The sequence below is a fragment of the Chrysemys picta genome, chromosome 17, assembly GCF_011386835.1.
Source record: "Chrysemys picta bellii isolate R12L10 chromosome 17, ASM1138683v2, whole genome shotgun sequence".
NCBI classification, from domain to species: domain Eukaryota; kingdom Metazoa; phylum Chordata; order Testudines; family Emydidae; genus Chrysemys; species Chrysemys picta.
The window spans coordinates 11,831,130-11,847,007 of NC_088807.1; the positions used below are offsets into that span (position 1 = coordinate 11,831,130).

Genomic DNA, 15,878 nt, shown 5'->3' on the forward strand with positions numbered 1-15,878 from the left:
TAGAAATTGTTTTCATATCCAATTTGCAAAGACTTGAATCTGGTTTAACAATGGAATAATATGGAATAAAGTGTCACAGCCCACCTCACAGCTTTTCACCCAGGACACCAGGGATTATTTGGGGGCAGTTTTCTGGCCTATATTATAAAGGAGGTCAGGCTAGGTGATCACAATGGCTCCTCTACCCTTGGAATCCATGAACTCTCTCAATTAAAGCCAATCACTACCCCAGTAACATGTTTTTCATTCATTTACTCTTTTAGAGACAAACAAAAGGACAGATCAAATAGGTAAGTCTCATTTTATTAAAATCATAGAATCATAGAATATCAGGGTTGGAAGGGACCTCAGGAGGTCATCTAGTCCAACCCCCTGCTCAAAGCAGGACCAATTCCCAACTAAATCATCCTAGCCAGGGCTTTGTCAAGCCGGGCCTTAAAAACCTCCAAGGAAGGAGATTCCACCACCTCCCTAGGTAAAGCATTCCAGTGCTTCACCAACCTCCTAGTGAAATAGTGTTTCCTAATATCCAACCTAGACCTCCCCCACTGCAACTTGAGACCATTGCTCCTTGTTCTGTCATCTTCCACCACTGAGAACAGCCAAGCTCCATCCTCTTTGGAACCCCCCCTCAGGTAGTTGAAAGCAGCTATCAAATCCCCCCTCATTCTTCTTTTCTGGAGACTAAACAATCCCAGTTCCCTCCGCCTCTCCTCATAAGTCATGTGCTCCAGACCCCTAATCATTTTTGTTGCCCTCTGCTGGACTCTTTCCAATATTTCCACATCCTTCTTGTAGTGTGGGGCCCAAAACTGGACACAGTACTCCAGATGAGGCCTCACCAATGTCGAATAAAGGGGAATGATCACGTTCCTCGATCTGCTGGCAATGCCCCTACTTATACAGCCCAAAATGCCATTAGCCTTCTTGGCAACAAGAGCACACTGTTGACTCATATCCAGCTTCTCATCCACTGTGACCCCTAGGTCCTTTTCTGAAGAACTGCTACCTAGCCATTTGGTCCCTAGTCTGTAGCAGTGCATAAGTTTCTTCCGGCCTAAGTGCAGGACTCTGCACTTGTCCTTGTTGAACCACATCAGGTTTTTTTTTTTGGCCCAATCCTCTAACTTGTCTAGGTCCCTCTGTATCTGATCCCTACCCTCCAGCGTATCTACCACGCCTCCCAGTTTAGTGTCATCTGCAAACTTGCTGAGAGTGCAGTCCACACCATCCTCCAGATCATTAATAAAGAAATTAAACAAAACTGGCCCCAGGACCGACCCTTGGGGCACTCCGATTGAAACCGGCTGCCAACTAGACATGGAGCCATTGATCACTACCCATTGAGCCCGACGATCTAACCAGCTTTCTATCCACCTTACAGTCCATTCATCCAGCCCATACTTCTTTAACTTGGCGGCAAGAATACTGTGGGAGACCATATCAAAAGCTTTGCTAAAGTCAAGGAATAACACATCCACTGCTTTCCCCTCATCCACAGAGCCAGCTATCTCATCATAGAAGACAATTAGGTTAGTCAGGCATGACTTCCCCTTCGTGAATCCATGCTGACTCTTCCTGATCACTTTCCTCTCCTCTAAGTGTTTCATAATTGATTCCTTGAGGACCTGCTCCATGATTTTTCCAGGGACGCAGGTGAGGCTGACTGGCCTGTAGTTCCCCGGATCCTCCTTCTTCCCTTTTTTAAAGATGGGCACTATATTAGCCTTTTTCCAGTCATCCGGGACCTCCCCCGATCGCCATGAGTTTTCAAAGATGATGGCCAATGGCTCCGCGATCACATCCACCAACTCCTTTAGCACCCTCAGATGCAGCGCATCCGGCCCCATGGATTTGTGCTCATCCAGTTTTTCTAAATAGTCCCGAACCACTTCTTTCTCCACAGAGGGCTGGTCACCTCCTCCCCATACTGTGCTGTCCAGTCCAGCAGTCTGGGAGCTGACCTTGTTTGTGAAAACAGAGGCAAAAAAAGCATTGAGTACATTAGCTTTTTCCACATCCTCTGTCACTAGGTTGCCTCCCTCATTCAGTAAGGGTCCCACACTTTCCTTGACTTTCTTCTTGTTGCTAACATACCTGAAGAAACCCTTCTTGTTACTCTTAACATCTCTTGCTAGCTGCAACTCCAAGTGCGATTTGGCCTTCCTGATTTCACTCTTGCATGCCTGAGTGATATTTTTATACTCCTTCCTGGTCATTTGTCCTGGTGATCTTCCACTTCTTGTAAGCTTCTTTTTTGCATTTAAGGTCAGCAAGGATTTCACTGTTTAGCCAAGCTGGTCGCCTGCCATATTTACTATTCTTTCTACGCATCGGGATGGTTTGTTCCTGCAACCGCAATAAGGATTCTTTAAAATACAGCCAGTGTAGACAGAGCTTTGCCATAAATGAAAATAAGCTGCTTTATAAAACTGAACAGCAGCATATTTTTTATTTGAATGAGTATTATATGTATTTTATTTTCAATCACTGTCAGAGATTATTAATAAATGGGGCTGAATGCTAGAAAAGGTGATCATACATAGCTGCCTACTTACCGACATCATAATCATTGCTCCCATACTAGGGACTGGATGGAGATCTCCACTGGTGTCTCTATGCCTTTGACCCTCTCCTATGCTCTCTCCCTGTGGGACATAATTTGAACACACAGCTTATACTAGCTCTTCTAAAACAAAGACTCATAGATCATCTTCTTCACCTCTTCTCTCTTCTCTCCATTCAGTCACACATCTCTGACGGCCTTTCAGATACCACTCCCAGGATGTCTTGCCACTAGCAACCGCAAAATGAATTTATTTTCCTCAAAATCCCTGATCTCTTCCTCCCTTCTGTATCACCCTTGGAATGCAGCTTTGTCATCATTTCCTTCCCCTCTCTCTCCGTTTTCCCATAGGTTGATGGAGTGGGCAGGATTTGACTATTTTGTGTTCTTCCACAATGACATTGGTTCATTCTACTCAATTTCCATTACCAAAAATCTTCTCCAGCTTTCAGCTTGACCACCACAACGTCCACCTTTACAACCTGCTAGACCCTCACCGCATCCCCTCCCACTTTCCATTGACTCAAATTCTGCTTGACTAGTCACCTAATCTCTGATCTAAGTCCACCATTCTCTTAATATTCTTTCACTGGCTTTGCCTTGCAATCTACAACAAAGATGAGATTGTTGTCCTAAAATTCATCTCCTGTCTGATTTCTCCAAAATAGTTTCTCTTTTCTCCTCCAGCACCTTCTTTGCTCCACCTGCAACTGCAACTTTCATTCCATTTTTCTCCCAGGATTTCTTCCCATGTGTTCCCTGTGCTTTAAACCTCACAGACCAATGATGATCCAAAGTGCCTCCACACTATATAACTGCAAGTCTCTTATTGAAACACATTTCACTTCTAATGCCTGTAAACCCGAGCTCCACAAAGTAGGGCTGCTTGAAAAAATGGAAACAATTTTCACAAACATTTTTTTTCCAATTTTCCCCTTTTTCCATTTATAATTTCTTCACAGTTCTGAAATAAACAAAAAAAATCCTGATCTGCTCCATCATATAATGAGATAAAATAAATATTAAACAAACATACATGCATTTAAAGATTAATTGTGGAACTTGCTAAGAGGACTCTGCTAAACATCTCTGTCAATCACTCTTTTTGCATAGCATCCTTCGTCTCTACAGGAAATTGTCAATGTACATTGCATGCTCTTAGTAGCAGGAGCCTTGTTGAGTTAAATGTCTTACAGCATGTAGCATGCTGTAGGCATGCTACAAATAATAAAAATAATGACAGAGATCACTCAAAGCCTCTTCAAGTGTTTTCCACTCTATTGTTTGAAATAAATGGCACACAGACTGAATTGTAAAAACAGATGGCTAATAAATATTGAGTGAGAATTTAGCAGGATCCCTGCTATGCATGTGTAATAGCGGAATTCTCTATGAATAGTTTTCACAACATTTTCCATGGATCACTAACTCTTTGCTTACTCTCTCAGTTCTTTTTCTCTCTCTCTGCTGTTCATTGCACTAATTTTAATTACTATTTTGCAGCAATTCAAGACATACAAGAACATATTGGTAAGAAAACTTGTCTATTTTGTTACTTGTCTTAGAATAAAAGAGGTGAATGTTCTGGTGAGTCTGTCTAGGGCATCTTGAAGGTGAAGCCCAATAAATGTGGTCAAATACCAACCTGTGAGACTCTGCTTCTACTTCAGGAACATAAGATCTGCCCTACTGGGTCATAGCAAAGGTCCATCTAGCCCGCTATCCTGTCTCCTACAGTGGCCAGTACCAGAGCTTCAGCGGGAGGGTACAGAGCAGCCAATTCTGAGGAGATCCATCCTAAGCTTCCCCTCCTGTCTTCTGGCTATCAGAGATTTAGGGTCACCTCCAGCAAGAGGTTGCATCCCCGACCATCTTGGCTAATACCCGTTGATAGACCTGTCTCCATAAATATATCTAGTCCTTTTTTGAACCCATTTATTAATTGGCCATCACAACATACCAGGTTGACTGGGTGTTGGGTGAAAACAGTACTTCCTCTTGTTGTATTGAACCTGCCTATTAATTTTATGGTGTGACCCCTGCCTTTTGTATTTTGAAAGCAAAGCATGTGGCCCGTTATCCCCACTGTTTTGGGATTGAGAAACATTCTCCTTTGATTATGAGTCTATCTTGCTTAATACATTGTAACAAAACTGTGGGCACAAATCAATTGTTATTTATTTATTTATTTATTTATTTATTTATTTATTGCCATAACACCTAGCCAAACTCCACTGTGCTAGGAGCTGTACAACATGTATTAGATGAATTACAGTAGCATCTATGATACCAGTCATGGCACTTGCTAGGTGGTGTGTATTATTTGTTAGGTGAGTTACAGTAGCACTTAGTATGCTCAGGCATAACCCGAGAGCGTATAGTGTTCTGTGCTGTACGTTATTTAGTAGGTGTATTATGGTAGTGCCTATGAACGCCAGTCATGGAGCAGGACCCTATTGTTCTAGGTGCTGTACAAACACAGAACAAAAAGACAGCCCTTGCCTCAAGGGGATTACAATCTCATGGCCACTTGGACGTCCATGACAACAGCACAGATGGAACCCAGATCTCTCCTATTTCTATAACACCTACTGTTTCAGCTAAACAAATGTCTTCAATAACTGTAAGATGTGTAGGGCTTGTGAACAGTTGAACAGTTCTGATTGCATCCAGCAGAAGGCATTTTTGATACACGCACACTTTCAAAATCATTAAAATGTTGTGGCCCTGTCAACCTTAGGATTATAGCCTAGATGCTAAGGGTAATGACATCTTTATACTTACACAGATTCAGATATATAATGATAGTATGTGCACTAACCATAGAGTTGAGATTATCAATATTAATGCTTCTGAGGTTGTTTTTTTTAAAGAAATTATCTTTGTTTTAAAACCACGGCAGTCATTGGAACTGCAATAGGGATGAATTTGGCTCATTTAGTTTTTGCAACACTGCTATTAGGGAGAGAACAATCATATGAGCTAACACATTCTACACTGTGCTTCAGTATCACACAAAAATTGTGAGGCAGGACTCAACAGCACTGGTAAATAATGATGTTTAAGATAAGAACTGAAAACGTTTATTTCTGGTGCCTGATTGTATGATACAGGTACAATCATTTACGTAAGATTTATGAGGCTACAACTACAAAAACAGACCCTGGTAGTCACTTTTGGCTAGAGGCACTTTGAATGGCTGAGTTAATGGGGGACTGCACTGCAGACAATTGAATATAAAGATGTTGGGGAAGTATTTATATAATGGAATGAGCCAACATTTCTCTCTGCTTTGTGTCTTTGATAGTCACAGCAAAGAGATTGTAACATATCATTGTCAATAACATTTATGCCTAGGATTTTCAAGGGAGCTTAAGGAAAATAGGTGCCCAGCTCTCATAAATCTCAGCCTCAGTGGCCAAGCGATTGCCCCTCTTCCCGTAAAGAAGCTCTAAAACTAAAAGCTCAGTTCTTACTTAGGTGAGTAGTTCCATTAACTGTAATAGGACTGTTACCGTGTTAAAGAACTACTAGCACACAAAAAAATTGCATGACTGAGCCCCATTGTCTAAGCATTGTTTGTACATTGTTCTCAGAATTTTAAAAGCAGTATCAGAAAAGAACTACTTAGGGTCAGTGACTAGAGTTTCCTTTAATTTCAGATCGACTCTCAGTAGAGCTGGGTAAGTTGATTGGTTTTAAATTATCTGCTTATTATTTAAATGAAAATTATAATTATTGCTCATGTACCATGTGAGATGATTTTAAACAATTTCAGGAGCTCTTTAAGAGAGTGGCAGATTCCTTGGACATTCCACTAGAGGAGGTGCCTGACTCCTAGCATAAGCTGCTGGGCATACTATACACATCAACTTCCTCCAGAATCTCCATACCAATCAATGACTTCCTCATGGACCCAGCCGAAACCGTCTGGCAGACCCCATCAACAGTCCCATCGACGTGCAAAAGGGCAGATAAAAAGTATTATGTCCTGTCTAAGGGAATGGAATTGCTTTTTTCACACCACACACCAAACTCCCTGATGGTGGAAGCAGTGAATGAATGGGGAAGAAAACACCATTCCAGAACCACCCCGTACTACAGGGACTGGAAGAGACTAGACCTTTTTGGTTGTAAGGCCTATTGATTGGCAACCCTACAATTTAGGATCACCAACTATGAGGCGTTAATGGCCAAGTACAATTATACAGACTACTCAATATTATTGGATTTTATTGAGTTTCTGCCTGAAGAAAAGAAGGAACAATTCAGGGTGACCATTTCGGAGGGCCATCTTCTCGTTCTAACAGCCTTGCAGTCTCACTGGACTCGGCAGACACAGCGGCATGTTCCATCACCCCAGCCATAGTCATGGGCTAGCTTGGGGAGGGATAGCTCAGTGGTTTGAGCATTGGCTTGCTAAACCCAGGGTTGTGAGTTCAATCCTTTAGGGGGCCATTTAGGGATCTGGGGCAAAAATCTGTCTGGGGATTGATCCTGCTTTGAGCTGGGGATGGAGTAGATGACCTCCTGAGGTCCCTTCCAACCCTGATATTCTATGATTAATTAGATTAAAACAGTGTGGAGATGTGTGCTATAAACACATGGGTAGGCAGACAGAAGATATTTTAAACTCCATTGTATTTCACTCTGCCATAGATTGTCAAGGCAGTAATTGTTTTTTCCCTCTGTAGAATTCAGAAGAGCTCAGAGCTATGCAGTTAAGCTCCAGTGCATACAGTAAACCTGTTATCTATAAATTATGAGATATTTTCTTTGACAAATTAATATTTGAATTGAAAATCATTCCTTGTGCATTGACTGGATATATTTACAGATGATATAAACATATGTTATATCTCCCAGTCCATCTGTACCTTAAATTCTATTGTATTGACCTGTTTCCCAACAGCAGTAATTATCTGTTAAGCACTAATGACGAGCTCAGTGCTGTAGAAGCACATGGAAGGTCCGGTCCCTGTCAAGAACAGTTTACAGTTGAATGCCCCAGTCCAGCACAGTATTTAAACACGAGCATGACCCTAAACATGAATAGCCCTATTGTCAGCTGTTGGCTATATGTGTGTTCTCCCTGTGTGCTATGCCATCTCTGCGCAGATCGCTGACACAGCAGACCTTGATCGAACTGCTCAATAAGACCTCAGACTTGGTTCAGTAGTGAAGATACTTAGCCAAGTTTATAGTCAATGAAGTATTGTAATAGCACCTGGCAGACTCTAGGGGATATTAAGACATGTATGCCCGTTACAGTGGACTCGGCTCAGTGAGCAGCAGGACTCTCAGCTCCCCTCTAGTCTGGACAGACACCCTCTCTGTGACCCCTCTTTTATACACTGATACAAACACATTACATATTGTCCCTCTGACATGGTTAGTTACCACCCTTTACCTCGTACCTATTGGTTCGAACAAAACATCTCTATCCATCACACTGTCATCCTGACCCTATCTTTAGGAAGGGTCAGTGTGTCCCGGTACTATCTTTGGGGAGTGTATTTACACTGTAACCTTGTACTGGGGTGTTCCGATACTACCCATCTGGAATGTGTTTATGTGAATACTTTGTGTCTAGGAGTGTTTGTGTTTTTGCAATGCCAGCCCTGTCCTTGCCAAGTTCATGTATTGGATAGTGAACTTGCAAGCAGGCATCTGCTTTGTAACAGGGCGTGACTTTTGCTCATAGCCTGACTTTTGCTAACTTTCCTTTATAGCAGCAGGGCCTGACTTTAGTTCAGGCCTTAGGCCTCATACCAGGCCCTTTATTCCAGGCCTTATGTCTCAGGTTCTCTCTTTCTTCGACAAGCCCCATTATTGGTGCCTAATAAATAAAGAATATTCACACACTGTATGTTATGGATAAACCTAAATGGTACTTATGTCTTATAACATGATTTTGTGTGTATCTGTGTTTCTGCAACAGCATTTTGCTGTTGTGGATTAATGTTAGTGGTGTTTTACCTAAGAAGAAACGTCAGTGTAGAGAGGATGTGTGCCTTGCATACTAAGAGAACAGGGGTCGCCAGGAATAAGAGGAGCGTGGGAAAAGGCATAAAGCTGAGTGGGAGAAGAATAAACAGGGAAAGTTGGGGTGAGAGTCTGGCGGAGTGAAAGAGGGAATAGTGAAAGATGAAGGTGGAGAGCCTTGAAGATGTGAATGAAAAGCATGATCCTGATTTGCAGGGGCAGAGGAAGACAATGGAGAGATTAAAGAAGGTGACTGACAGGTGAGGCGGTGGGACACAGAGCAGGTGAGGAGCCTGAATTGACCTCTTCTGGTTTAAATGAAAGTTGGGACATGAGGTGCAACCTGGGGAGGTGAGAGAGGAGGAGGTTGTGGGAAATGTGGACGCTTGAGATGACCAAGTACTGGAGAAGCAGTTTAGCCATAGGGATAGGCAGGGAGAGGTGGATTGTTGAGATGTTGTGAAGAAAAAACAGATAAGGTTTGTCACCAGGGAGATGAGGTGAAGATAACACCAAGGTTGTGAGTCTGTGTCCCAGGGTTAAGACAGAGCTGTCACCAGCAGTGGAGAAAGGAAGGCGAGTGAAGGTTTTGGGAAGAAGACTGAGTTCAGTGTTTGCCATATGGCGTTTAAGCTGACAGCAGGACAGACAGATGCTGATGTGAGCATTCCCAGAGCTCTCCAGGCAGAGCAGGGGACCTGACTGCACCATCTTAAGTGTGCTGCTTGACACTCCCCTTCATGCTGGGAGCTCTGGGATGGACCATGTGTCTGGAAGATCAAGCCTGAAATAAGCCTCTTATTTAAAGACAAATAAAGCAATTCCAGAATAGAGCTTCACTCCAGGATTAATTCACCCTTTCAGTCCAGTTTTTAAAGCACTTGTGGTTTGTAACATAACACTAGAATTTCACATTCCACTGGTCAGTTGTGGTGGCCTTACGACGTGGCAGAGCATTGTGTGATTCTTGGCTTTAGGGGTGTGTGTGTCTGTTCGTTATACAGAACATAGGATTTGGTCCTGCAAGGCACTGAGCACTCTGACCTGTTCCAATGAAACAGTTGCAGTCAATTGAGCTACTCATGTTCTGATGTGCTTGGCTGGGCTACAGAGCTCAGCACATTTCAGGATCAGACCCCTAGGAGCAATGGTCTCAAGTTGCAGTGGGGGAGGTCCAGGTTGGATATCAGGAAAAACTATTTCACTAGGAGGGTGGTGAAACACTGGAATGCGTTACCTAGGGAGGTGGTGGAGTCTCCTTCCCTGGAGGTTTTTAAGGCCCGGCTTGACAAAGCCCTGACTGGGATGATTTAGCTGGGAATTGGTCCTGCTTTGAGCAGGGGGTTGGACTAGATGACCTCTTGAGGTCCCTTCCAACTCTGATATTCTATGATTCTATGATTCTAGTATATTTCATAATGGTTTTTCTATAGCAACACATAGGAAGTATCCTTTTTCTCTTTACTAAAGGGGTGGGAGCATCTGAATAGCACGTCCAGCAGCCATCCAGCCACAGCAGGGCAGGATGGGTCAGAGCGATGTGTTTACAATATGCTCCTTATTACTCCTTACTGCTGCTCACAAAGGAACAGCTTGTATCTCAATTCCAGAAATTGCTTCCTCCTGGCCCAAAGCCAGCAGATGTCGTTCCCTTGGAGCAAAGACACAACAGCAGGGACCCTAACCAGCTCCCCTGCTGCCTTACTCCAGTACTGGAGTGTAAGAACAGGAAGAGCTCCCCGTGCCCTCTCCCTGCCCCAGGGCTGGACTTTGCCTGCAGAGTGTGTAAATTACTGTCATACTGTACCCATTATGCTGATGTTTATATGAATTTGTCATTTTAAAATTCATTTCTCCCCTGTTTTTTTCTCTGTCACTTTTCTTTGCACTGAGTGGCCCTGATTCACTCCTTACTAATCAGGGACCATTCCGGTTTCTCTTCCCAGTTCCCATCACTCTGGATCCGGATTGCAAACACCCAAAACTCAAACTGTCAGAGGATCAGAAAAGAGTCTGGCTAGAACCTGCATCTCCTGAGCTGGATGCAGCCTCCGGGGCCCTGCTCGTAGTGGGGAAGGAGGGGTTTATGGCTGGGAGGCAGTATTGGGAGGTGGAGGTGGGGGAGAAAGTGGACTGGGAGCTGGGGGTGCTTAGTCAGTCGGCGAGGGACAGAGTGAAAAGAGAGAAGGCAGAGAAACTCCCTGAGGAGGGATATTGGTCTCTGAAGAGATCCCAGGGAGACATTTTTTCAAGCATAAAAAATGATAAGATTGAAAAGAAGGATATGACATGTAAAGTGATTGGTGTATTTCTGGATCAGGAAGAGGGAAGAATCTCATTTTATGCGGCACGATATATGTGCCTCATCACAACTATCCCTGCAGAGTTTAGTAATAAAAATGTGTATTACCCATTCCTCAGTCCCAGGAACAACACAGGCTAGCAGAAACCACTAGCAATCCACCCCATCAGAATCCATATTTCTTTAAAGCATCTGAGAAAGGAAAAATTAGATCTAGTTACTTTAGAGAAGAAAAATTCAAAACAGAGGGGAGAAGGGAATGTAAACATGTGAAACACCAGAAACAGTAAAATAAGCAAAGTAGAAATTGAAGATAAAATAAAATACATAAAACAGAAGAAAAAGAGACAAAAATGCTTCTCATAGGCTTGTTGACTCAGAAATCGAAATCAATAAATTCTGAAAGGAATGAGACTTGTCTTCATAGAAATATTTTTATTTAACTTTCTGTTTCATTTTTTTAAAATAGGAAAATACTTTAATGACAAAGTCTTGGGGGGATGTGTTGAGATGGAGGGGAAATGTAAGTGTGATATTGCCAGCAATGTAGCAATAGTTAGAAAAGTCACCATTATGGTTGGCTACCCACAGAGAAGAGGATAAATACTTGCAATTATTCAATTGCTGGTTAGGAATTATAGAGGAATGGTTATGAAGAAAAATGAAATAAAATACAAACCCTGTATCTCAAAAAGCATATTAGCTCTCCCCCATGACATCTAAAGCAATACTATGAAGAGAGAATTTGATTATGCAATACAGAAAATTAAAAAAATTAAGGTTAAGAATAGAGTCTAACTTTTTGCCTTCTTGGAAGTCCTCGGATGTTTTCTGCTGCCTTTTTAAATGGTTAGACCTCAAAGAGTGGTGTTGTCATTATGATGTTTTTTTTAATTAAACTGTCCTTATTTCAGTAAACATGGAACCTGCCTCTGGGTGTACTTCACTGGTGGGGATAATTCCCTAACTATGGCTCCATTGATCCCAGTACATATAGTAGTTTTGTTAATACATTATATAAATCTGTAGGTACTTCTGAGTCACTAATTTAGCTTAAGCAGCACAACATTCATTATGTTCCTCAGAAACCTTGAAGTAGTTACTTTATACATGACTCCTGGGCTTCATATTCTACTTTTCCCACACTAGCTCAAGCAGGTTAGGAATTAAGATGAGTCACGAAGTGTTAGGGACTTTCTCAAGAAGCAAAGCCCCCTTGTGTCTCCAAAACACCTGCCCAGTTCATCTCAAATAATCAAAAACAAAACTATTCTACAGATGGAGGACAAAAGAGAGTAGATTTTAATACTTCTCCTTATAATTGGACTCTCTCTCTCTAATGATAAAATAAATATTTTATATAAACCAGATTCCAAGAGGGAGGCAGTGTGACCTAGATAATCAATCTCTGGAGTGGGATTCATGAAACCTGGTTTCTGTTCTCAATTCTGCTGCTCTTCTGGGTGACATTGGCCCAGTCACAGTCCCTCTGTGCCTCAGTTTCCCCAACTGTACAATGGGGATAAGGAAACTGACGTCCTTTGTAGAACACTTTGAGATCTACTGATGAAAAGTGCTGTATAAAAGCCAGGTGTTATTATTACTCTAAACACCAAATCAATGTTCTTTTCCTTTTTTATTCTATTTATTTTGTGAGGTTTTATTTTTATGCATTAGTCTTCCTCTAAAAAGAATCCAAAGCTGCTTATTTCAACACAACTAAAACAATTCAAAAATACCTGGTGCTTTAAAATCATTTTGAACATCACCTGTCCAACAAATACAACCTGAAATAATCCATTTGGATAATGCAGCATCATGCTAGCTGTATGTGCTTATCATTTAGATTCCTGCACCCTGGGTTTTCAATTACAGGTCTGTCTCATCTTACGCAGGGGTTCTGTTCCGCAGTTAGCGCGTAAAGCGAAAACCGCGTATAGTCAAAATTCCATTGAGTTCAATGGCGGGCGGAATTGCCCGCACTACAGGTACAGTATTAAAATTGTTATTTTTCTCTTTTTTTTTTGGTTTTTGTTTTTTTGTATTTGCTGACCGCGTAAAGCTGAAATAGTTAAATGCGCATAAGATGTGACAGACCTGTATACCAACTTCCTTCTGTTCTTTGGTGTAGCCAGATAAACTGTCGTGAGTAAAATCCATCTTTAAGGATATATGTTGCTCTTCAGACTGTGTGGGTCAAGGAGCAGAGGTATTTTGAGGAGGCAGATTTCCTGAGGTGCAGGTTTCTCAGAAACAAATTATGCAATGTAAGTGCCCTAGAAGGGCAAATTTGGAGGGCTAATTCCCGATAAAGATATTATGGGGTGCAGTCCCTCCTAAAGGATAGATTATGGAGTGTAGAGTAGATTAGGGGAACATTTCAACCAAAAACACATTATGAAGTGTAATTCCCCCCGGCACAGAGGTTATAGGATACAAGTCTGCCAGGGTGAAAGATTGTGGGGGAGCAGTTCATCTTGGAAGTAGATAATGTTAATCAGCCCCTCTTCTCTGGTGCATCTTTTGGGGGTTCTGGCCAGGCCTATACACCCTGCTGGCTGGCTGGGTTGGGCCACCAGTTGGGCGATATGGGGCCCTCATTATTAGGAGGCCCAGTTGGGAAGGAGCTGCATCCCTTCTGAGCCTGGCCCCTGCAGAGCCTAGAGCTGCCTCAGGATCCAGTTGCCAGGGCAACACACTGACAGTGCAAAAGCCCTGCCTGAGCAGAGTGACATCTGAATGCCCTGGGGGATGCAGAGAGAGCAGGAAGGGGAAGGGGAACAGTATCATTTAGATGGGTTCCTGGGGCCTGCCCTTATTAAGGAGTGTGGAGGAAAAATAGTCTAAGGCCTAAACTTTGGTCAAGTGAACTGTATGTAGGGTCAGGTGAACTGTATGTGTGGCCTGAAGGAAGGAAAAAAGGAGGGGGGGAGTAAAAGGAGAAGGGTAGACAGAAATCATAAAAGCAGAACTAACTGTAGACATTATAAAAGTAAAATTAACCTTTGTAACAGACTATGATTAATAGATGTCAGGTGACAGAGCAAGAAACCGCAAAGGGCAAAACTAAGAAAAACAGGAAAACTTGTTTTGCTTTATTCCTTATATGGATGTAAAACTTTAAGGAAGTATATGTAATTTTTGTGGTTTTATCCTATGTAATCTCTCTCATTTTATCTGTCGGGGGGGTTCGGCTGCCTTGGCTGACTCCCCCATGCATGCATGTTTGATTGATCAATAAAGGAGCCTCAGGCTGTCTGATCTAAAATTAACCGTGTGGTCAATTTTCCACAACAGGAGTCATCCCCTAAAAGTGAGGGTCACTCTCCTCAGAGTCCATATGAGGGGTCACCCCCTCCCACACCTGCAAGTCAGGGCTCTCATGAAATCACAAGCACCACCATAGCTTGGCAGGAAACAGATTTCCTTTCCTGCAAAAATATTGGAAATTTCAAAACAATGTCCTGACCCACATTGGGGTGAAATTGAGATCTCTCATTTTATTCCCAAAAGCCAGAGACAAAGAGACATACTAGAGGAAGAAACCCAGCCGCCCCTAAACAGCGCACTCACCTGGCATGTAGAAAACCCAGGTTTAAGTCCCTTTTTCATCTCATTCACAGGAGGGACTTGAATCTGCATCTTTCACATCACTCAAAGAATCATAGAATATCAGGGTTGGAAGGGACCTCAGGAGGTCATCTAGTCCAACCCCCAGTATTTCCCTAGGTATGGGGTGTGGTGATGCTGGCAGACCAGGTCATGTTAGGCTGTATTCAGGCCAATTCACTTGTTAATATAGATCAAGATGAGCGCAAATGTAAGAGTGTATTCAGATGTTTAAACTTCATGAAAACTAGTGAAATGTTACCTCTATTGTTTTACTTGTCTGCTTGTGTTATAATGTAATAGCAAACACTTTAATTGTGTATACTCCTCTGACAAAATAACCCATCAAAGAAAGCTTATGAAATGCTAATGAAACACTTAAGGGCTTTAACAGAAAATGTTAATTTCAGATAGAGCAGCCATTATGCTTGGTGGTTGGAGGACAAAAGGCTAAATATATTCATCACTCATCCTCCTCAAAGGAAAAATCCATGTGGGTAGACAGACTGTCAACTTGTCTTCTATGAGAAGAAGATATACATATGGATTCAGAGAGAGATCCTTTATCTCTGGACTGTTTGGACTCTTACAGGGAAGTTTACCAGATGCAAAGCAGAGATCCCCAGAGACAATCAGGGTACTCTGAAAAGACTTTTGGGAAAGTGGCAGATTCATAGAATCAAAGAATCATAGGTCCAGTAACGAATATAGACAACTATACATTGTTTTTATTATTGAATCTGTAAAAAGTGTCTAGTTGGTAGCCGGTATCAAGCGCCCCAAGGGTCGGTCCTGGGGACGGTTTTGTTCAATATCTTCATTAATGATCTGGAGGATGGCATGGACTGCACTCTCAGCAAGTTCGCAGATGACACTAAGCTGCGGGGAGAGGTAGATACGCTGGATGGTAGGGATAGGTTCCAGGATGACCTAGACAAATGTGAGGTTTGGGCCAAAAGAAATCTGATGAGGTTCAACAAGGACAAGTGCAGAGTCCTGCACTTAGGACAGAAGAATCCCATGCACCGCTACAGGCTGGGGACCGACTGGCTAAGGAGCAGTTCTGCAGAAAAGGACCTGGGGATTACACTGGATGAGAAGCTGCATATGAGTCAGCATCTTGCCCTTGTTGCCAAGAAGGCTAATGACATATTGGGCTGCATTAGTAGAAGTATTGCTAGCAGATTGAGGGAAGTGATCATACCCCTCTCTTCGGCACTGGTGAGGCCACATCTGGAATATTTTGTCCAGTTTTGGTCCCCCCCTACTACAAAAAGGACGTGGACAACTTGGAGAGAGTCCACCAGAGGGCAAGAAAAATGATTAGGGGGCTGGGGGACATGTCTTACGAGGAGAGGCTGAGGGAACTGGGGTTATTTAGTCTGCAGAAGAGAAGAGTGAGGGGAGATTTGATAG

General features: G+C 42.6%; 1 protein-coding gene across 7 annotated transcripts in view; it reads left to right on the forward strand.

The window, feature by feature from the left end:
* LOC135972198 (butyrophilin subfamily 3 member A1-like) overlaps positions 1 to 14,121 on the forward strand; it is a 30,193-nt gene extending 16,072 nt beyond the window's left edge. For 5 of the 7 annotated variants that reach the window (XM_065571455.1, XM_065571457.1, XM_065571458.1 and 2 more), the window contains 5 exons: positions 264 to 290; positions 4,070 to 4,096; positions 6,229 to 6,249; positions 7,261 to 7,284; positions 10,495 to 14,121. In XM_065571455.1, the coding sequence (XP_065427527.1) occupies positions 264 to 290; positions 4,070 to 4,096; positions 6,229 to 6,249; positions 7,261 to 7,284; positions 10,495 to 10,994 (599 nt within the window). In that variant the 3' untranslated portion in view covers positions 10,995 to 14,121. The other 2 variants (XM_065571459.1, XM_065571452.1) reach the window with 2 other exon arrangements.
* Positions 14,122 to 15,878: the final 1,757 nt, after the last annotated feature.